The sequence below is a fragment of the Meles meles genome, chromosome 1, assembly GCF_922984935.1.
Source record: "Meles meles chromosome 1, mMelMel3.1 paternal haplotype, whole genome shotgun sequence".
Taxonomy (NCBI): domain Eukaryota; kingdom Metazoa; phylum Chordata; class Mammalia; order Carnivora; family Mustelidae; genus Meles; species Meles meles.
Window position 1 is genome coordinate 922,841 of NC_060066.1, and position 19,653 is coordinate 942,493.

Here is a 19,653-nt window from a genome sequence, read left to right on the forward strand (position 1 = left end):
CCGCGCGCCCGCCCGCCCGCACCATGCTCAAGTGCATCCCGCTGTGGCGCTGCAACCGGCACGTGGAGTCGGTGGACAAGCGGCACTGCTCGCTGCAGGCCGTGCCCGAGGAGATCTACCGCTACAGCCGCAGCCTGGAGGAGCTGCTGCTCGACGCCAACCAGCTGCGCGAGCTGCCCAAGGTGAGCGGCCGCCCGCACCTGGCGCCGGCCTCGCCCGCCTCGGGCGCTGGCACCAGGTGGCAGCGGGCGGCGGGGCGCGGCGGGGTCGGGGGCCGCGGGGCCGGGAACCTGAGCCGGCAGGTGGGGATCCACCTGCCGCGCGGCGCCGGGGGCGGGCAGCCCCGCCTGCTGCTCGGCCTGCTCTGCCCCGGCCGCGCTGGGGCGCGAGCTGTCCCCGAGGTGGGTCCGCAGACTCTCGCGGCGGCCGGCTGCCGTGCCTCCTGGTCCGCTCGCTTTCCTTCTAAGGCCGCTCCGCGGGGGAGACTAAAGGAAGCAGGTCATAAAAGGATTTCCTTTCTGGAGACAGGGTGCTCGGTGGCCCCGTGCCTGGGGGCTGTGTGCCACAAAGGGTGTGGCCCGCTGGGGTTTGGTTGGGAGAGCTCTGTCTGCTGCCGGCTGCGGGAGTCCCCGGGACTGAGTCCCTGTGTGCCTGTCACTTACTGCCTTTTTCTTCTCGGTAGTTGTCAAGTTCTGGCCACAGCTGCGGGCCAGGGGGGTCGGGTGCTGTGGCAGAAGGCACTGTGGGTCCTGGCGGGCTCCCTTCCTGGGTGGGTAGGAGAGGAGTTTCAGGGGGCGAGGGCGGTCCTGAGGGAGCTCACAGGGAAGGAAAAGGCAGGAGCAGGTGAACGTCCCAGCTGAGATCTGGGCTCACGAGGTTGGCAGGGGAGGCACGTCAGCGGGTGCCGGGACACCGGGTGCCGGGCGTTAGGAAGGTGGAAGCGTAGCAAGGCCAGGGTACACGCTTTTCTCTTCTCTTCTTGCTGCAGACGGGGGGGATGAGGCAGGACCCGGGGTTCCTGTGTGGCCTAGAGCAGGCAGAGGCCCACGGGGGTCCGTGGCTGGTGATTGGTGTCTGCTCTGGAGGGGGCTCTGCGGCAGAGGCCGCCCTCCCCAACCCTGCTCCCCGCCCACAGCCCTTCTTCCGACTGCTGAACCTGCGCAAGCTGGGCCTGAGTGACAACGAGATCCAGCGGCTGCCCCCCGAGGTGGCCAACTTCATGCAGCTCGTGGAGCTCGACGTGTCCCGGAACGGTGAGGGACCCGGTGCAGGGCGGGGCCGCTGCTGCGGGCTGGCGGGAAGGGCTCTGAGGGCACTCTGCGTGGGTCTCCACGGTGACCCTCTCTTCTCGGCGACCTCCTCCTCTCGCAGACATCCCCGAGATTCCCGAGAGCATCAAGTTTTGCAAGGCTCTGGAGATCGCGGACTTCAGCGGGAACCCCTTGTCCAGGTGGGTGGTGGCCACGGCAGGGGGCAGTGGTGGGCCTGGGAGCCTCCACAGCTGTGTCTTTGACATTTGGGATGCCCTTTCCCCTGGCGCAGGCTCCCCGAAGGCTTCACTCAGCTCCGCAGCTTGGCTCACCTGGCACTGAATGACGTGTCCCTGCAAGCGCTGCCCGGGGACGTGGGCAAGTGGGTGCCCTTGGGGGGCGGCAGAAAGGACAGGTTCAGCCCCACCCCGCCACTCTCCCCACTGTCCTCGCTTCTGTCACGCCCCACCTGGATCTCTCTTTCAGCCTGGCCAACCTGGTGACCCTGGAGCTCCGGGAGAACCTGCTGAAGTCCTTGCCGGCGTGAGTGGGCACGGGTCTCCCCCACCCTGGCCTCTGCCTGCACCATGGTCCTAGGGCGCCTTGGGCCACGCGGCCCCGGAAGAACCTGTGGTTTGTTCTGCAGGTCTCTGTCCTTCCTGGTCAAGCTGGAGCAGCTGGATCTAGGAGGCAACGAGCTGGAAGTGCTGGTGCGGACAGGGCGGGGCGGTCGTGGGCGGGGCAGGGCCCGAACCTCTGGCCGGCCCTCCGAGCCCGTCCCCTGTCCCCATCTGTTATCGCAGCCTGACACCCTCGGGGCTCTGCCCAACCTCCGTGAGCTGTGGCTGGACCGGAACCAGTTGTCCGCCCTGCCCCCGGTGAGTGAGGGTGTGGGAGCCCCTGCCTCGTGCCCGGCCATCCCCTGACCCTCCGCACCCGCCCTCAGGAGCTGGGGAACCTGCGGCGCCTGGTGTGCCTGGACGTGTCGGAGAACCGGCTGGAGGAGCTGCCGGCAGAGCTGGGCGGACTGCTGCTGCTCACGGACCTGCTGCTGTCCCAGAACCTGCTGCAGCGGCTTCCTGACGGCATCGGTCAGCGCTGGCCGGGAACCTCGGCCGAGGGGAGGGTCCCCGGGGCGGGGCGGGGGGGGGGGCAGAGCTGTGACCCCACCCAGGCTCCAAGAGAGGCCCCTGGGAGGGGGAAGGGACGCCGAGGCTGGGGGTCGGGGTGACCGGGGACTGCACCTGAGGAGCCGAGGCGTCTCGCGGGGCAGGGTGGGGACAGTGAGCAGGAGAGAGCTCGCAGGCGCACATGGCTGTGCTCTCTGGGGCTGGGGAGCTCGATGGACGGGGAGAGCGGGAGGGCGGGGTGGGCGGCAGGGAGGAGCGCTGCCCTCTTCCGAGCTGGGTGCTGCCTGGGCAGCCAGGCCCTCCCCGCCACTCAGCCCTTGGCACCACGTGTCCCCGGCCCCAGGTCAGCTGAAGCAGCTGTCCATCCTGAAGGTGGACCAGAACCGGCTGTGTGAGGTGACCGAGGCTATTGGTGACTGCGAGAACCTGTCCGAGCTCGTTCTTACGGAGAACCTGCTGACGGTATGGCCGGTCTGGCAGGAACGGGGTGCGAGGCTAGGGTGCCACCGTGGGGTGGGAGGCCGCCGGCAGGAGGCACTCGGTGGGAGGCGCTGGGTGCAGCATGGGGGGTGGGGACCGCCCTGGGGGGGTGTCCGTCTCCTTCTGAAGCCCAGCAGGTTTCTGCCGACCCCCGGCCCCCTCTTTCCCTGGCCAGGCCCTGCCTCGCTCGCTGGGGAAGCTGACCAAGCTGACCAACCTCAACGCGGACCGCAACCGCCTCGAGGCGCTGCCGCCGGAGATCGGAGGCTGCGCGGCGCTCAGCGTTCTCTCCCTAAGGGACAACCGCCTGGCTGCCCTGCCGCCCGAGCTCGCCCACACGGCGGAGTTGCACGTGCTGGATGTGGCCGGGAACCGGTGAGTGCCCACCCGCCCTCCCAGCCCGCGCCGAGCCGACCGTGCCCACCGGCCGCCGGCGAGCTGACCGTGCCCACCGGCCGCCAGGCTGCGGAGTCTGCCGTTCGCGCTCACGCACCTCAACCTCAAGGCCCTCTGGCTGGCCGAGAACCAGGCCCAGCCGATGCTCCGGTTCCAGACCGAGGACGACGCTCAGACCGGCGAGAAAGTGCTCACGTGTTACTTGTTGCCCCAGCAGCCCCCGCCTGGCCTCGGTAGGTTGCTGGTGATGGGCTGCCGTGAGCTGGCGGGGGGAGCGAGGCTGGGGGGCGTCCGGCCCGGGCAAGCCCAGCTGCCCTGACGTCGGTTTCCCTCAGAGGACCCGGGGCCGCAGAGCAGCCCTTCGGAGAGCTGGAGCGACGTCCCGCCCAGCCGCGTCAGCGTCATCCAGTTTCTGGAGGTCCCCGCGTGCGGCGATGACGCCGAGGGAGCTGCTGCTGAGAAGCGGGTATGGCGGGGGGCTTCCTGGGCGGGCTGCCTCCTCCCTGCCCTCCCCTGACCCCTGCCCACCCCACCCCGCACCCTTGTGCGTGCTGCAGGGCCTGCAGCGTCGAGCCACGCCTCACCCCAGTGAGCTGAAGGTCATGAAGAGGGGCGTCGAGGAGCGTCGAGGAGAAGCCCAGTCCCGCCGGCCGGAGTCCAGAACGCCCTCGCCCCTGGAGGAGGTGCCTGTGGGAACCCGCTTGGCACAGGGGGGACACCGGCCCTGCAGGCTCGTACCTCGCGGGAGCCCTGAGCACCTCGTCGTCCTGGGTGTGGGGCTTTGAGGCCCCAGGGTGGCTGGGGCTGCTGTCCAGGGCCGAGTGCCCCACGCTCTCCCACGGGGCAGGGTCGTGTTCCGCAGGGGCTGCGGGGATGGGTGCAGGGGAGCATGTGGCGTAGATTGCAGGGAGAGTCCGAGGCGGCCGCGTTCTCGGAGGCCCAGGGGATGGAGAGCGAGGCCCGGGGGTCCTCCTGCAGCTGGCGGGGGCAGGGTCGGCGTCGGGAGCTAGGAGCGCCCGCCCCGTTCTGCTCTCTCGGAGGCTTTGGGCCACAGGGGCTGGGAAGGGAAGCTTTGGGATCCCGAGGGGCACAGCTGGGGACGTAGGGCAGGCCCGCCCAGCCCGCGAGGCTGCTGTCCTCAGCTTGTTTGCAGCGTCCTGCTCCTGGGAGGCCCCGGACCTTCCTCAGACGGGAGCGCGTCTCCTGCCAGCCCGTGGGCCCTCGTTCTTCGGTTTTCCGAGGGAAGGTCTGCGAGGGGCCGTGGCCACAGCTATTGAGTTGGGCGGCGGTGTGGCTCCCCCGCGAGCTGGGACGGCCGGCCCCCACCTGTGCAGGGGGGAGCCCACCTCGGCCACTGTGGACTGAGCCGTGCTCGCCCCGCTGCAGGACAAGAGGCTGAGTACTGAGTCCGGTCTGAGCGAGGACTCACAGCCGTCTGCCGGCACAGCCTCCCAGGGAGAGCCCGAGGGCCCGAGCCTGCAGGAAGCCGTCCCCGGCCCCCCGGAGGAGGCCGCCGAGGAGAGTTACGAAGAGGTGAGGCGGGGACCGGGCAGACACGGGGGCGGGGGGTGGGAGTCGTGCGCGCAGCCGGGCCTCCTGGGTGGGCTCCTCCCGGTCCGAGCACGGGGTCCCTCCTCACGGCTGGCTCTGTTCAGCCCACGGTGCGCTTCGCGGAGGACACGCTGCTGCTGCCTCCCGGGGAGGACGGCGAGAGCGAGGAGGGCCAGCCGGAGGCGCCCTGGCCCCCGCCTGGCGGGAGACAGCGTCTCATCCGCAAGGACACGCCTCACTACAAGAAGCATTTCAAGATCTCCAAGCTGCCCCAGCCCGAGGCCGTCGTGGCCTTGCTGCAGGGGGCGCAGCCTGATGGTGACGGCCTCGGAGCGCCCTCGGGCTGGCACAACGGCCCCCATGCGCCTTGGGCTCCGCGGGCAGAGGAGGAGGAAGAGGAAGAGGAGGAGCCTGAGGAGGAGGAGGAGGAGGAGGAGGAAGAGGAGGAGGGAGCCGCGGAGGCCAAGCCAGAGGAGGAGGCGGCGGCCCTGGTGCCCGTGCCCTCCATCAAGGTGGGTTTCTGCTCACAAATCCCCTTGAGCTGGGCTGCACCAGCCCCTCCTGGTCGGGCCACGGTCCGCGCTGGGGTCTCCAGCAGTTGGCACAGCAGCTCTGGGTCCGCGTCCCAGGCCAGACTGCCCCTGGGTGGGGCGGCGGACACCCCCAAGGCCTGCCGGCTCCAGGGTCTTCCTGGCTGCGCTCGCACTGGGGCCCCGGCGTCTGGCAGCTGCCTGTCGCTGCCTGGATTCCTGCTTCGTTTCGGGTCCTCCTCACAGCTTCCTTTGGGCCGCTGTGTCCCCTCATGCCAGTCCTGTCCCTGGCCGCTCCCTGGGGACGTGGTGCCCCTGGCTCTCCTGTGCATCTGACGTCGAGCTTCCATCCCGAGCACGGGCGTGAGGCCGTGGCGGCCGGGGGGCCCGGGACAGCCAGACACGGCCTCTGCCCGCGGTGGGGTCTGCCCCCTCTGCTGGTGGCGGCCACACTTGTGGGCTGGAGGGGAGGGGCCGGTGCTCAGGCGGTGGCGGTTTCGTGTGCTGCTTCCTGTCCCTCCTGCTCGTGGCGGGCCGGCTGCTGCGGTGGCGGGCGCGGCTCACTGCATGCCGGTCCCGTCCTGACAGGGGGTGTCGTTTGACCCGGCCAATAACCTGCTGATAGAGCCCGCGCGCATTGAGGAGGAGGAGGTCTGTACTCGCTCTCTGCTTGTGCTCCGGGTCCCGGGCTGTGGGCTCCGCGCCTCCTGCCCCTGCCCCGCACGCCCGTCCGCGCTGCTGCCCCCCTCCTCGGGTGGGGCCTGGGTGCCCTCTGATGCGGACGGATGGACGGACGGACGCGCGTTGGGGCCTGGGAAGGCTGCCGGTCTTGGCGGGGTGCCGGGGCGTCTCGGGACCTGCGGGGCTCTGAGGCGGCGTCTTCAGGCGGGGGCAAGGCTTCGGGCCTCCGTGTGGGGGGTGCCAGCTCTGCGCGGCAGAACCGGGCCCTCTGCGTGCCACGCCAGGCCCACAGGCAGCGCCCGGACGGCCACATGTGTTCTGTTTGCAGCTGACGCTCACCATCGTGCGGCAGACGGGGGGCCTGGGCATCAGCATCGCTGGCGGCAGGGGCTCTACGCCGTACAAGGGGGGCGACGAGGTGAGGGGCTGCAGCTGCCTCGGGGACCCTCCTCCCAGCGTCCCTGCCTTCTCCCCAGGACGGGCTCCGTGGCTCAGAGGTGCTGTGGGGTGCCGGCGCGCTCCTCGGCGCGTTGCCATCCCTCCCGTATTCGCCCCTGTTGGGTTTGGGGCTGCACGTTGTACCTGGAGACGGACCTGGCCCTCTGGCTCCGCAGTGAGCCCAGCCCATGGCAGCCCCCGCCCGTCCTCTTCTTCCCGCGCCCCGGGCATCGCTGCAGGCTCCACGGGGGGGGTCTCCAGGCCTTGGCCAGCTGCTCCCCCGGCAGGACAGGATGGGGCCCCGTGGCGGCCTCCGTCCTCTCCCCGCTCAGCCTCCGCTCGTTCCCCAGGGCGTGTTCATCTCTCGGGTGTCCGAAGAGGGCCCTGCAGCCCGGGCGGGGGTCCGAGTGGGTGACAAGCTCCTCGAGGTGAGTCGGGGACACGTCTCTGGTTTCACACAAACGGCGCCGGCTGTGTTTGGAACAGATGTGGCCGCTGGAGGCTGGCGGGGGAGGTGGTCAGCCTCCAGCGAGCTGGCCGGGGGTTAGTCCTGCCGGGAGCCTCGGCAGGTGTGTCGGGAGGATTCCCGGGAGACCGTGTGCTTGTGCTGATGCCGACGCACCAGGACGGAGCCTGAGGATCTGGAGGGGCCCACGGACAGGCTGTGGGGCAGGAGCTTCACCGAGCCGGGGTCAGACGGCCAGGGATCTCGGGTGTCCTTAGTCGCGGGACTGCTTGGATGAGGGACAGGTGGCCGGGGCTTGCAGGGCTGGGGACCTCGGTGTGGGCCAGCAGGAAGGGCAGCCTTGCGTTCCCATCAGCTGGCTCACCTCCTCCCCTGCCCCCGCCCCTGGGGGCCCGCTCAGGCCATGGGCGTGGTGAGCCCACCGGAGTCCCATCTGCACAGGGGCACACAGAGCACTCACGGGGCTGTGGCCCTTCCTGATGGGCATCGGGCTCCGCAGGTGAACGGCGTGGCCCTGCACAGCGCCGAGCACCACCAGGCCGTGGAGGCCCTCCGGGGCGCGGGCAGCACCGTGCGGATGCGGCTATGGCGCGAACGCATGGTCGAGCCCGAGAACGCCGTCACCGTCACGCCTCTGCGGCCCGAGGATGACTACAGCCCTCGGGAGTGGCGGGGAGCCGGCCTGCGCCTGCCCCTGCTCCAGCCGGAGTCTGCCGGGGCCTCCCGCCAGCGCCACGTGGCCTGCCTCGTGCGCAGCGAGAAGGGGCTGGGCTTCAGCATTGCCGGCGGGAAGGGCTCCACGCCTTACCGGGCTGGCGACGGGGTGAGGTGGCTGCGGTCGGGGGAAGGGGGTCCTCCGGGGCCGGGGGCAGGACGGGACTCGGACTCACCGCGCCCGACTCTCCCCACCCCCGCCGCCAGGGCATCTTCATCTCCCGCATCGCAGAGGGGGGCGCTGCGCACCGGGCGGGCACCCTGCAGGTCGGCGACCGTGTCCTCTCGGTGAGTGGGGGTAGCGGGGCCTGCTCACTGCCCCCTCTGCTCCACTCACCACAGGGCACCCTGACTGGCCACACTCTTGCAGATCAACGGGGTGGACATGACCGAGGCCAGGCACGACCACGCCGTCTCCCTGCTGACCACCGCTTCCCCCACCATCGCCCTCCTGCTGGAGCGGGAGGCCGGGGGGCCCCTCCCCCCCAGCCCTCAGCCACATTCCCCCCCACCCCCCACTGCGGCCACCACCGCCGTGGTCACTGCCACCCCTGGGGAGTCCGGGCTGCTGAGGCTGGCCCCTGGCCTGCCAGCTGCTGCCTCGGAGGGGCCGTACCCCGTGGAGGTAAGACCCCAGGCATGTCCCTGCGTGTGCCCTAACCCCCGTGAAGTTCAGTGTGGCGCATCCATCCCCTCTGGTAGCGAAGCAGGTGCTCCCGCGCCCTCTGCTCTGGGGCCCTGTTCCATAGGTTGCTGCGTCCCCACGCGGCCTTCGCGTGCTCATGTGCCGTGATGGGGCAAGGACACCTCCCCAGCCCCCCACCGTCCCTGATAAGCTGACTGCGGCCACCTGGGCCCGTATGCCCCCTGAGCTGGAGAGGCCCCCCTTGCTGCTCTAGCGGGTTCATCCCAGCCAGGCCCCTTGGTACCCGCAGGAGATCTGCCTGCCGAGAGCCGGGGGCCCTCTGGGACTCAGCATCGTCGGGGGCTCCGATCACTCCAGCCACCCGTTTGGTATCCAGGAGCCTGGCGTCTTCATCTCCAAGGTAGATCCGGCCCCACAGGCGTTCCCGTGCCAGTAGGGCCCAGTCTGGCCGTGGGGCAGCGAGGCCTCCAGCCCGCTCAGCATCCCCCTCCCGACAGGTGCTCCCACGGGGCCTGGCTGCACGCAGCGGCCTTCGGGTTGGGGACCGCATCCTGGCGGTGAACGGGCAGGACATCCGGGAGGCCACGCACCAGGAGGCTGTCAGTGCCCTGCTTCGGCCCTGCCTGGAGCTGGTCTTGCTCGTGAGGAGGGACCCCCCGCCCCCAGGCATGCGGGAACTTTGTATCCAGAAGGCCCCCGGGGAGAAGCTGGGCATCAGCATTCGCGGGGGCGCCAAGGGCCATGCAGGGAACCCCTGTGACCCCACAGATGAGGGCATCTTCATTTCCAAGGTGAGGCCCCTCCTCGGCCATCCCCGCAGCGCCGGCCGCTCAGGGAGGGGACGAGGGCCCGGGTGCTGGGTGGATCCTGGAGCGTGAGGCCCGGTCTCTGCAGGTGAGCCCCACGGGAGCGGCCGGGCGCGACGGCCGGCTGCGGGTCGGGCTGCGGCTGCTGGAGGTGAACCAGCAGAGCCTGCTGGGCCTGACCCACGGCGAGGCGGTGCAGCTGCTGCGTGGTGTCGGCGACACCCTCACCGTGCTCGTTTGCGACGGCTTCGACGCCAGCCCCGCGGCCCCGGCCGAGGTCAGTGCCTGCCCCGTCAGCGCGTGCGCGGCTCGGCTTGTGTGATGCGGGACCGTGTGCGTGCCGGGGGGCGCTGGGAGGTGGCAGGCGGGGGCGCCGCGGGGTCGGGCTGTGCTCCCGGACGCCTGCGCACGACCGCACACCGAGGCTTTGGTGGAGTCCCTGAGAGCAGGTGCGCGGTCGAGCCGGGCAGCGTTTGCGCGGGGTGGGGTGGGGGGCTCTGAATCAGGCGCATGGCGAGACCGCGGCCATGCAGGGTGGCACCTTCGGACCCCCCCAGGGACCCCCAGCCTGTCCAGGGCCTGTCCCCTGCTGATGGCTCCTCCCCAGATGCTGTACTCCCTGGGACCGTCTGTCAGAGCAGCATTCCGGGTGGGGCACGGGGGCACCAGCTGTCCTCCTGCCCAGTCCCCCAGAGCCCTGACCCTCGGCCTGGCCTGCATGCTGAGCGGCTCTGGCTTCTGAGCCTCGGCGTCCCCTCTGTGCAGGAGGGTCCCCCACTCCCCATGCGGTCCTTCCTCGCCCACTGCTGTCCCCGGAGCCCCCGGGTAGGAGCTGACGCGGCCTCTCCTGCCCGCAGCCCACACAGGCCCCCGAGGGCTCTTCGCCTGCAGAGGGACAAGGTGTTCACTGCAGGTTGGCCCGGGGGAGGGGGCGGTCCCCGGGGCCGGGGCCACCACCGGCAAGAGTCTGTCCGTCGTTGCGTGTCGTCCGCTGACGGGAAGGGAGCCTACACTCTGGGCCCGGACACTGTGCTGGGGGCCCGGTGCCCACACTTCTGTCCTCACGGGAATCCTGGTGGTTTCTGGGCAGGAGTTTCTCTTAGGCCTTGAGGCTGGACCGAGCAGTCCCAAGGAAGCCTTTACTTTTGCTTATGGCTTATGTGTGTTTAGAGGTGTTTGATCTGCACGTTTGCTGATCTTAAAGCTATCTGAAGAGAAAGAAGAAAACGCTGCACGGTGGAGGGCGTGAGCCCCCGCCGGGTTGCAGGTGGGGTGCGTGCACTTGGCTGTGCCCCGCGGGCGGCTGTCGGGGGCTTCCCAGCACAGTGGCCATAAGGCCTGGCAGCCCGCCTTGGCTTCTGCGGACTTTGTGCGGGAGGGCGTCCTGGGGACCAGCGGTGGGCAGATCCGCAGGTCTGTCCCGTGCGCCCTCATCCCCGGCCCCCAGCTTGGGCGCCCGCACGTGTCTGTCCGTCCCGTGGCCGCGCGTCCGTGCCGTGGCTGCGTGTCGGGCTTTTGTTTCGTGGGTGCAAGTGTTTTTGTTGCTTGTGCTTTTTCAGAACGGTTTCTTCGAGGGTTTAGAAATCGGAGTTTTCTGTGAATTACGTCTTCTAATCTTGTCCTTGGTGCCCTGTGGACTTGGGCTTTTCCTTCGGAATGTCTCTCCGTCTTCGAGGTCCTCCCCAACCCTACGCCATCCCGCGTTTCCTCTGTCCTCCGGGACTTGCACTCGGTGGGACGGCTGCGTAGTGTCCGCAGTGGGGACCCTGCTCCCGCCGTCCCTGCAGGCTTAGGGACATGGGGCCTCCCTCATGTGCTCTGTGTCCTAAATACAGTCGCTTTCCTGTGTGCTTGATCCCTAATCGGTCACGTTGGCGGGTTTTCCTGTTTTACTTATTTATTTATTTTTAAGGATTCTGTCTTTCTGACAGACACAGCGAGAGAGGGGACACAAGCAGGGGGAGTGGGAGAGGGAGAAGCAGGCTCCCCGCTGAGCAGGGAGCCCGATGCGGGGCTCGATCCCAGGATCCTGGGACCATGACCTGAGCCGAACGCAGAGGCTTAACGACTGAGCCACCCAGGCGCCCTGGTTTTCATATTTTAAAAAATTCCAGAGAAGCGCGTTCTCTCAGCCAGGTGAGCCCGCCGGGTTCTCTGACAAGTCAGCGGGGCCTGGACAGTTCCCTTTGCTTTCAGAAGGCATTTCCCACGGGGCCGCGTGTCCCCTGGCACATCCGCGCCACACTCTGCTTCCCGTCCTCCTGCTAAGCTGCTCGCGTCCTGGTCAGGCCCCGCCGGTCGCTCCGGGAGCCTGGTGTCCGGGGACGGTGGTGGCGGCCAGTGGCCCTGCCTTGTGCCAACTTGAAGGGGCCGTTTCAGCTTGTACTTGGGTGTTTGCTTCCGTGTCTGAAGCCCCGGGGCAGGGGGCGGGACGCTTGTCCGGCTCTGCTCTCCGCCCCCCACCCAGGTTCTCCCTAAACCGAACCTGCTCATCTCATCTGCTGTGTTTTCCTCTTGTTTAATGTGAGCGCGTCTGACCCCGTCGGAATCCGGGTTTGCCAAGTGTCTGAGCTCCACTTGGGTTCTGAACTCCAGGCTTGCTTGGTGCCGGCTTGTGCCTGGCCACGTCTGTCCCCCGGTGCCCTCCACAGTGGGTGGAGGCAGGACGTGTGTGCACTTGGCTGGCCCTGCTCCGTAGCCGGGGCCTCCTCGGGCACCTGCACGGCCTCACAGACCCGGCCAGCGGGCTTGCCTGTGCTCTGTGCCCTCCTCTCGGAGCTCCCAGGGAGGCGCAGACCGAGGAGACGCCCCCCACGTGCCTGCCAGGCTGTCCGCACTGGACTTGGGAGCGCTCTGCTCACGTCCTTGGCCTCCGGCTCTCGCTTGCCAAAGCGCGTCTCCCAGCGGCTTCCGCGGATTGCCGGCACCCCGTCCTCACTCCCGCACGAGGGGACGGTGCACCCCTCGCCTCCTCTGTGCCCTGCTCCCTGCAGGGCGACACCTCCCCCCAGCTTCACCACCTGGACCTGTGGGACACACTGGTGGCCCCCTCCCCTTCATCTTGTCCATACTCTCGGGAGCGAGCTGGGACCCGGGAGGTCTGAAGTTTTCTTTGCTGAATTCACGGCTCCGTGTGTCCTGTGTGTTTGTGCCCACACTGTGCCCCCGTCGGGCGTGCAGCTGTCTGTCCAGCGTGACACGTATCATTTGACAGCTTCCTTGCTCTCTGCAGTGCGCAGCTGTCCGGGTGCTCCCTGCCCCAGCCCTGGAGCCGGCCATTTCCAGGGTCCCCCGGCACGGAGAGCCTAGCCGGGTCCGGGAGCCCTTGGAGCCTGGAATGTGGATATTTCTAGAAAGAGAGAAGCCGTTAGTTTGTACTGTTATTTTTTAAGTAGGCTCCACGCCCAACGTGGGGCTTGAACTCATGACCCCGAGATCAGGGGTCATGGGCTTCTCGAGCTGGGCCAGCCAGGAGCGCAGAGTTCTCACTAACCTTTGATTTTGTTTGTGTCTCTTTTTGTCGCACCGAAGTTCTTTCCCAAGTACCGTCGTCCTAACTAACAATTCAAAGTGCCGTGCAACACGGCCACTAGCGAGGCCGCTGAGCGCGAGGTAAGGTCCCGTGTCCCTGAGATTTATTCACTGGGACGTGTCACCAAAATACTGAGTCTTCGAGTCACGTGAAGTAATTCTGTGCGTTGTGGCGCTAGCTTGGTCTACAGTCGGGCCTGCTTGTTTCCAGGTTGCAAAGATGGGTTTTACCTGGTCCCGAGCCCAGACCGCAGCCGGCTCCAGTCCGTCGTGGTGTGCGTTAGGGGTTAGCTTGCCGTTTGTTGTTTTTCTTTTAAGATTTGATTTTAGAGCAAGAGAGCAGGAACGGGGGAGCAGCAGAGGGAGAAGCAGGCTCCCCGCGGAGCAGAGAGCCCGATGCGGGGCTCGATCCCAGGACCCTGCGATCATGACCTGAGCCAAAGGCAGAGGCTTCTCCATCTGAGCCCCCCAGGCGCCCCCCATTCTTTCTTTTTGCAAAATACAAATACATAAGATAATTTTAAACTAGGAGAAAAGTGGCAAGAACAGGCCACAGACTCTCCCTCTGAGGCCTCGTGCACGGCATCCTCTGCAGGAGAAGCCTCGGGCCAGGGGTGCACGAGCACCTGGCTGCCGCGTCTCCCTCGTCCCCCCGACCCTGACCGAGTGCAGGGTCCCAGGGCCGCACAGGACAGGCTTCAGGGGCGCAGCTCTGCTGGGATGACCGCCGCCTGCTGAGCCCTCTGAGCCCACTGACCAGGCGCACGGGTGGCGGTGTGTCCTGTCCTCAGCGGCCTCCATGGGCTGTCGCCCCATATCCCCCGCAGAGTGGCTCTTTCCCCTGTGAAACCCGCGTGTGTTTTGTGAGGCTCCTCGTCCTGTTTCCCTCACCAGCACAAGCAGCGCGGCGGCGGCTGCAGCCGGGTTCTGACTCGTGGCTCCTTCCCCACGCTGAGGGGCTCCCCCTTGGCTGGTATGGCACCTCCCGGGGCTGGCATGTCGCCGTGGCTGCCGGGCCCGTGCCCCGGGCTCGTGCCCCGCTCTCCTGCACAGCCCCACGTCCCGCTTCACCAGGGAGCACCGGCTCCTCTTGGAAAGTGGTCTTTAGAAGCCAAGGTCTGGGCCTGGGGCCTCTGCACAGCCTGAGGCCAGGAAGCGGGAGCGGCTCTCACTCTGGAGAACCAGAGTGCACGACCTGCCCCCCAGGACAGCCCTTCCCTGTGCAGGTGTGGCCTCTGGCGAGAGAAACCAGGCAGCGGCCTCATGTGGGTGTTTTCTGCTCGGCCGGGCTGTGCACCCCGTCCCCCCTGGACCAAGGGCCGCGCCACGCCAGGGCCTCCCTGCAGCCTTTTGCCCGGCATATTCCAGAAGGTGGGAAGGTGGGTTCCTTAGCGTCAGTAAATTTGCTTCCGCCAGAACCCCAGCCGCAGCCAGGCCTTCCGCCTCTTCCCGCCGAGCCCGCCTCTCTGGGGTCACTGTCCACAGCTCACAGCCGTCGTACCCGCCGCGCGAGCGGCCCCGTCTGTCACGACAGCGGCCCCGTGTCGGCTCGATGCCTTCAGCCTTGGGCTCCCTCTTCCCAGCTGGGGGCCCTCCTGGCCTTGCTTCCCGGGGCCCCGCTGTCACCTCGTTCTCTCTCGCACTCGGCCTTTCTCAGCGGCCGCCGCGCCGGGTCTGTGTCTCAGCCACCCCGTCCGTGGGGGCCGTTCCCATGGGGGAGGGTCTTCCGTGCCTCTCCCTGCTCTGGCTCCTGCTCTCAGCCCAGGCCAAGTGTCTCCCTCGTCTCTGTGATTTCGTCGCCTGTGATCACTTTCAGGGATCGCAGTCACAGCACGGTTCGTGGGTGGGCCACGCGCCCTCCTTCCCCCGCCCTGGCCGCCGGACCGTGGGCTCTCCCCTGCTCAGAGCTGCCTGGTTTCTCCTGCATCACGGCCTTTATTTCAGGGTCCTTTCTGGGTGCTCGCGCTGCAGATTCCAGAAGCAGCCACCATGTGCCCGCGGCTCAGTGTCCACAGTCGGCCTCCCCTGCTCCTGCCATGTGTTGGAACGGCTCCCGGTGCCCGTGACATGCATCCGTGACCCGTAGCCACCCCGTGTTGCAGACGGGGTTATGGCCTGCGGCACCGCTCACAGGCCTCTCTGCCCTGGAGGCTGCCTCGACTAGGGCTCCGGCCAACATCTAGAGGGGACCCTGAGATGGGGGCCCCGCCCTTAGCCTGCTCCTCTCCTCAGGTGTCCCCGGGCGTCATCGCCAACCCCTTCGCAGCAGGCCTCGGCCGCCGGAACAGTCTGGAGAGCATCTCCTCCATTGACCGCGAGCTGAGCCCCGAGGGCTCCGCCAAGGTCAGAAGTGCCTGCAGCTGGCGTCCCGGGCCGGGGGGGTCTGAGGCCGGCGGCCGGCAGCCGCTGACGGGCCCCCTCTCTGCCCACAGGAGAAGGAGCCGCCAGGACAGACCCCGCCGTGGGGGCTGGAGGCTGTGGTGAGTGTCTGGGCCCTGCGTTCCGGCTCCGGGCTCCGGCAGCCCCTCCCCACCGAAGATCCGCGGGGCCCGAGGGCAGGCACGGTGCGGCGGGCTGCTGCAGGCCGCTCTTGGTGGCGTCCGCCAGCCCCCCGCTTGGGTGCAGACTGGCCCCTTGCAGCACTGTGTGGATTCTGCCCCGCAGGGCCTGAGCTCGGAGATCCTCAAGCTGGACTACCGCGCTCTAGCCGCCGTCCCCGGCGCGGGCGGCACGCAGAGGGTCAGTGTCCGAGTCACGTCCCTGGCCGTCCACCTCCTCGTCTGAGCTCTGTCCTGCCCTGCCGGAGCCCCCGCTCACCACTGAGACCCTGGGGCATGGGACTTGCAGGCAGAGCCTGCAGGGGACGTGGGACGCGGGCGCCCACGCCGGAGCTCTGCCTCCCGGTCTGGCCCAGGTCCCTCTGCATCCTAGAGCCAAGCCCTGAGTCGGCAGAGGGCTCAGCCCAGGTCCCGGGAAGCTTCCACCTCACCTCAGACTCACTGATCCGGCTGCAGAGTGGGGAACACGGGCAGCTGGAGGTCCCGGCGGCCTTTGGGGGGGTCATGGTGGGCTTGGGCAGGAACAGCCTGGAACAGCTTCGAGAAGCCGCAGAGACCGGGGCAGGGGGTGGGGGTGGCAGGCACCGGGCAGGACGGATAGTCGGGTCTCGTCCCCCTCCCAGAGCTGGGAATAGCCCTCCCAGAGGCTGTGCCCAGCTGGCTGTCCTCCACAGGCCTTCAGGAAGGCGAGCGGCCGCCCGATGGGCTCTAGGAGGCGCCGCAGCGGGGCGGGGTGGCTGTGTGGGAAGGGCCTGTGGGCCTCAGTGCATCCTCCAGCCGCCAAGTGGGGAGGCCCGGGAGGGCTGGGGTCCTAGCTCTGGGCTGGCAGAGGGCAGTCGGGGCCTCCCTGGCTCACCTGCCTCAGACCCCCGGGGGGGGGGGGGTAGCAGGGGAAGCTGCTCGTGGAACAGCTGTCGTGCCCCCCCCATGGGGGAAGAGCCTCTTTCTTGTCCCCCTGGCACAATGGGGGCAGAGGGGAGCCTGGCGGACTCCAGGTCCCTTAGGGAAAACAGTTTCATGCGAGCTGAGCCGTGGTTAGGCCATCATGCACCTGCTCCGGGCTGGGCTTGGGTCGGGGAATGGAGCAGCAGCTTTGGGCGAGCACCCCCTTCCCCAAGAGCTCTTCGTTGTGGCCCCAGCCTTGGCTGTCCCTCACCCCTGCACTGCCTGCCCCCTGCAGGTACTAGCTGGGGCCACAGGAGGGAAGGCGGCTGAGAGCCCCTGCTCCCCCAGCTGCCAGCAGGTGAGTGTCCGGGGCACCCCCTCCAGGAAGGGGATGCCAGGGGACGGCCCCTCCCCCCCAGCTGCCCCTCCTGTGAGGGCACAGCCCGTGAGCCCCTCCCCAGCTAGAGGTAGCTGGCGGGGGAGGGGGCTCCCTGTGGCTCCTGGACAGAACGCGGGCTCAGGGCTGCCTCACCTCTACCTGCCCACTTGTGTCTGAGTCCCAGGGGCCGACGTGGTCCTGTGGAGGCCCCCCGGGTCTGCTGCATGGGAGGGCCAGGCCAGGGCACTCCCGCTCTTACTGCCCGTGGTGGGGGGTAAGCACTGGCAGGCCCAGCTTGGAGGCCAGTTGCCAGCCTCTGCCCCTTCTCAGCAGGCGGCAGACAGGTGAGTGTCGGCCCTGTGCCCCTGGACACCCACCCCGGCCGCCGCCCCTCTGGCCCCCAGCCCTTTACCAGTACCGCCTCCTGGTCCCCGCCCCTGCCTGTTGCTGAGAAGCCTGGCTTGGGCTTCACCAAAGGCTCCATGGTCCCCAGGGATAGAGGGGACACCCCCCCCCCCGCTTTGTGAGTACTTGGGCCCACGGGGCACGGCGGTCAAAGCAGCTGGCAGGGACAGCTGTCCTGGCCTGGTTCGGCTCACGCGTGGTCCCTCCCCAGCCCCCATCCCCACCGTCCCCCGACGCGCTGCCCACCAATGTGAAGCAGGCCTATAGGACCTTCGCCGCTGTGCCTGGCCCGCACCCACTGCAGGACACCCCCACCCAGGTACGCAGCAGGCCGCCCGCCCTTCGGCCGCGAGGGCCTCTGGGCCATGTGCCCGGAGGCGCCAGGCCTCAGTACCTCCTTCCCGCAGCCCCCCACCCCCGGGGCCGCGGCCTCCCCGGAGCAGCTGTCTTTCCGTGAGCGGCAGAAGTACTTCGAGCTGGAGGTGCGGGTGCCCCAGGCTGAGGGCCCCCCCAAGCGCGTGTCCCTGGTGGGTGCCGACGACCTGCGCAAGATGCAGGAGGAAGAAGGTAGGTGGCAGGTGGGCGGGCAGGACGGCCAGGCGGACAGGTAGGGGGCACGTGGGCGGGCAGGACGGCCGGGTGGGCAGGTAGGAGGTAGGGGGCAGGTGGGCGGGCAGGACAGCCCGGGCCGACGTCCCACCTGACGCCCCGCCCCCACCCCCAGCCCGGAAGCTGCAGCAGAAGCGGGCGCAGCTGCTGCGGGAGGCCGAGGCAGAGGCCAGCGGGCTCGCCCTGGACCTGGACGGGGAGGAGCCGGAGGAGCCAGCGCCCTGGGCCGGCCCTGCCGCGGGGTGAGCTGAGCCGAGCTGAGTGGGGGGCCCTCGCCATCTCCCGGGTGACCCCGTGCTGGCTGCACCCCCCACCTGCCCCTCCCACCTTGTCTCCCACCCCAGGCTCAGCCCCTCGTCCCCCCAGCCTCTCGGGGGCAGCGCCCCAGTGCGCACGGCCAAAGCCGAGCGCCGCCAGCAGGAGCGGCTCCGCGTTCAGAGCCCGGAGCTGTCCATGCAGGTGCCCGATCGGGCTCTGTCCCCTGCCGAGCGGCGAGCCCTGGAGGCCGAGAAGCGTGCACTCTGGAGGGCGGCGAGGTGAGGCCCTGGTGGCCCTGTGAGGCCGAGCCCAGCCCCACGGCCACACCACCCGCCCGCCCAGCACCGCTTCCCCTTGGCCCGCAGAATGAAGTCCCTGGAGCAGGACGCCCTCCGCGCCCAGATGGTTCTCAGCAAGTCCCAAGAGGGCCGGAGCAGGCGCGGGCCCCTGGAGCGGCTGGCCGAGGCCCCCTCGCCCGCGCCCACCCCGTCACCCACCCCTGTCGAAGGTCTGTGGCCGCGCAGAGGTGGGGGGCCCGCCCCGCAGCTCAGACCTCTCCCAACGCCCACTTCTTGTCTCCTCAGACCTCGGGCCCCAGTGCGGCAGCTCCCCTGGACGCCTGGTGAGGAGCCACAGCTGTTGCCCGTCCCGCCCCTCCCCAGACTCCCCTCCCCTCCCCTCTCCCCGTCTTCACGCTCTCTGCCTTTCTCCCTCACGCTGTCCTTCCAAGGCCTTGTCTGGGAGGAAGTTTGACTACAGGGTGTTCGCAGCCCTCCCTTCTTCCAGACCTGTCCATGACATGCAGGTACCAGGCCCGTCCGCAGGACAGCCGCGCGCACCTGCTGGCCTGGCCCGTGCCCCTCTCTCTGCCTGTCTCGAGGCCTGTGGGCGCGGGGACCCCCACCCAGGCTCTTGGGGGCGGCTGCAAGCGGGCCCTGGGTGCGGTCCTGACCCCCACCTTCTCCCCCTCGCAGTCCCCAGACTTTGCTGAGGAGCTGAGGTCCTTGGAACCGTCTCCCAGCCCTGGTGAGTCAGCAGGCTGGGCCCCGGGGCTGCACTCAGGGTGACCGCCCCCCGCCCCCCCCCCCGTCACTCACTGCCTGCCGCCCTGCCCGCCAGGCCCGCAGGAGGAGGACGGAGAAGTGGCCCTGGTGCTCCTGGGCAGACCCTCGCCGGGCACCGCAGGCCCCGAGGAGGTGATGCTGTGCACCAGCCGGCGGCCCGTGAGGCCTGGACGCCGTGGCCTGGGCCCTGTGCCCTCCTAGAGGCTCCTGGTGCCACCTCTCGACTTGGGGAGGGGGCCCCGCCGGCCTCACCGCCACCCTGGCCCCAAGTCTTTTAACCCGGGTGTCAGCGTTTTCAAGAGAGCCGGCGGGAGTTCCGGCCGCCGACTAACCGCCCCTGCCCCTCTGGGACCCGTCGGCAAGACTGTAACTAGTGACGTTTGTACAACCAAAGACTCTATTTTGTGGCTCAAGAGGAATAAAATTGACTACGTTTTAGCTCCCGTCTGTCCCTCTGTCCGCCGCCACAAGGCTGCGCCCCCGCCCCGCGCAGCTGCCTCCCGAGGCCCTAGAGGCCCCCGCCGGGGAGCAGCACCCACACGGGGAGAAGCGCCTGCAGCTGCTCGGCCGGCGGCCACTGGGCCTCAGTGACGAAGATGGTGCGGAAGCGCCCCAGGCGCGCGGGCTGGAACCGGGAGGGGCTGTACTCGGGCCGGTCGGCCGGCCGCAGCAGCGACAGGTAGCGCTCCTGCTCCAGGAGGCCCCCGCCCAGCAGCTCCTGCGCCAGCCCCGGCTGCACGGCCTCCAGCTGCTGCCGCACCACGGGGAACAGGTCCGCCTCGCCCAGGTCGAACACCAGCGGCTTCCCGTACCTGCGGGGCGCGCCGCGGGTGAGCTGCCCGGCCCCCGGGGGGACCCCCCCTCCCCCGCCGCCCC

The 19,653-nt window shown here is 69.0% G+C and overlaps 2 protein-coding genes across 7 annotated transcripts in view; one reads left to right on the top strand and one right to left on the bottom strand.

Annotated features, from left to right (window-relative positions):
- SCRIB (scribble planar cell polarity protein) lies at positions 1-19,215 on the top strand. 6 transcript variants are annotated; one of them, XM_046016006.1, is made up of 37 exons: positions 1-182; positions 1,136-1,253; positions 1,372-1,450; positions 1,543-1,632; positions 1,737-1,793; positions 1,897-1,960; positions 2,054-2,128; positions 2,197-2,341; positions 2,724-2,842; positions 3,036-3,235; positions 3,323-3,489; positions 3,592-3,722; positions 3,814-3,939; positions 4,643-4,789; positions 4,912-5,319; positions 5,926-5,988; positions 6,347-6,436; positions 6,807-6,884; positions 7,422-7,745; positions 7,844-7,924; positions 8,007-8,261; positions 8,572-8,682; positions 8,780-9,073; positions 9,177-9,365; positions 14,852-14,962; positions 15,052-15,099; positions 15,284-15,358; positions 16,358-16,420; positions 17,058-17,165; positions 17,254-17,413; positions 17,571-17,697; positions 17,800-17,991; positions 18,079-18,221; positions 18,298-18,335; positions 18,444-18,518; positions 18,688-18,739; positions 18,833-19,215. In XM_046016006.1, the coding sequence occupies exons 1-37, from the start codon at positions 24-26 to the stop codon at positions 18,976-18,978; spliced, it is 4,908 nt and encodes a 1,635-aa protein (XP_045871962.1). In that variant the 5' UTR covers positions 1-23; the 3' UTR covers positions 18,979-19,215. The 6 variants fall into 6 exon arrangements, with proteins under 6 accessions (XP_045871962.1, XP_045871979.1, XP_045871971.1 ...); XM_046016023.1 differs by having other exon boundaries at positions 17,290-17,413; XM_046016015.1 differs by having other exon boundaries at positions 7,844-7,903.
- IQANK1 (IQ motif and ankyrin repeat containing 1) overlaps positions 19,209-19,653 on the bottom strand; it is a 20,880-nt gene continuing 20,435 nt past the window's right edge. The window contains exon 14 of the mRNA XM_046018503.1: positions 19,209-19,589. Within this exon, the coding sequence (XP_045874459.1) occupies positions 19,286-19,589 (304 nt within the window). The 3' untranslated portion in view covers positions 19,209-19,285. The remainder of the gene's footprint in view (positions 19,590-19,653) is intronic.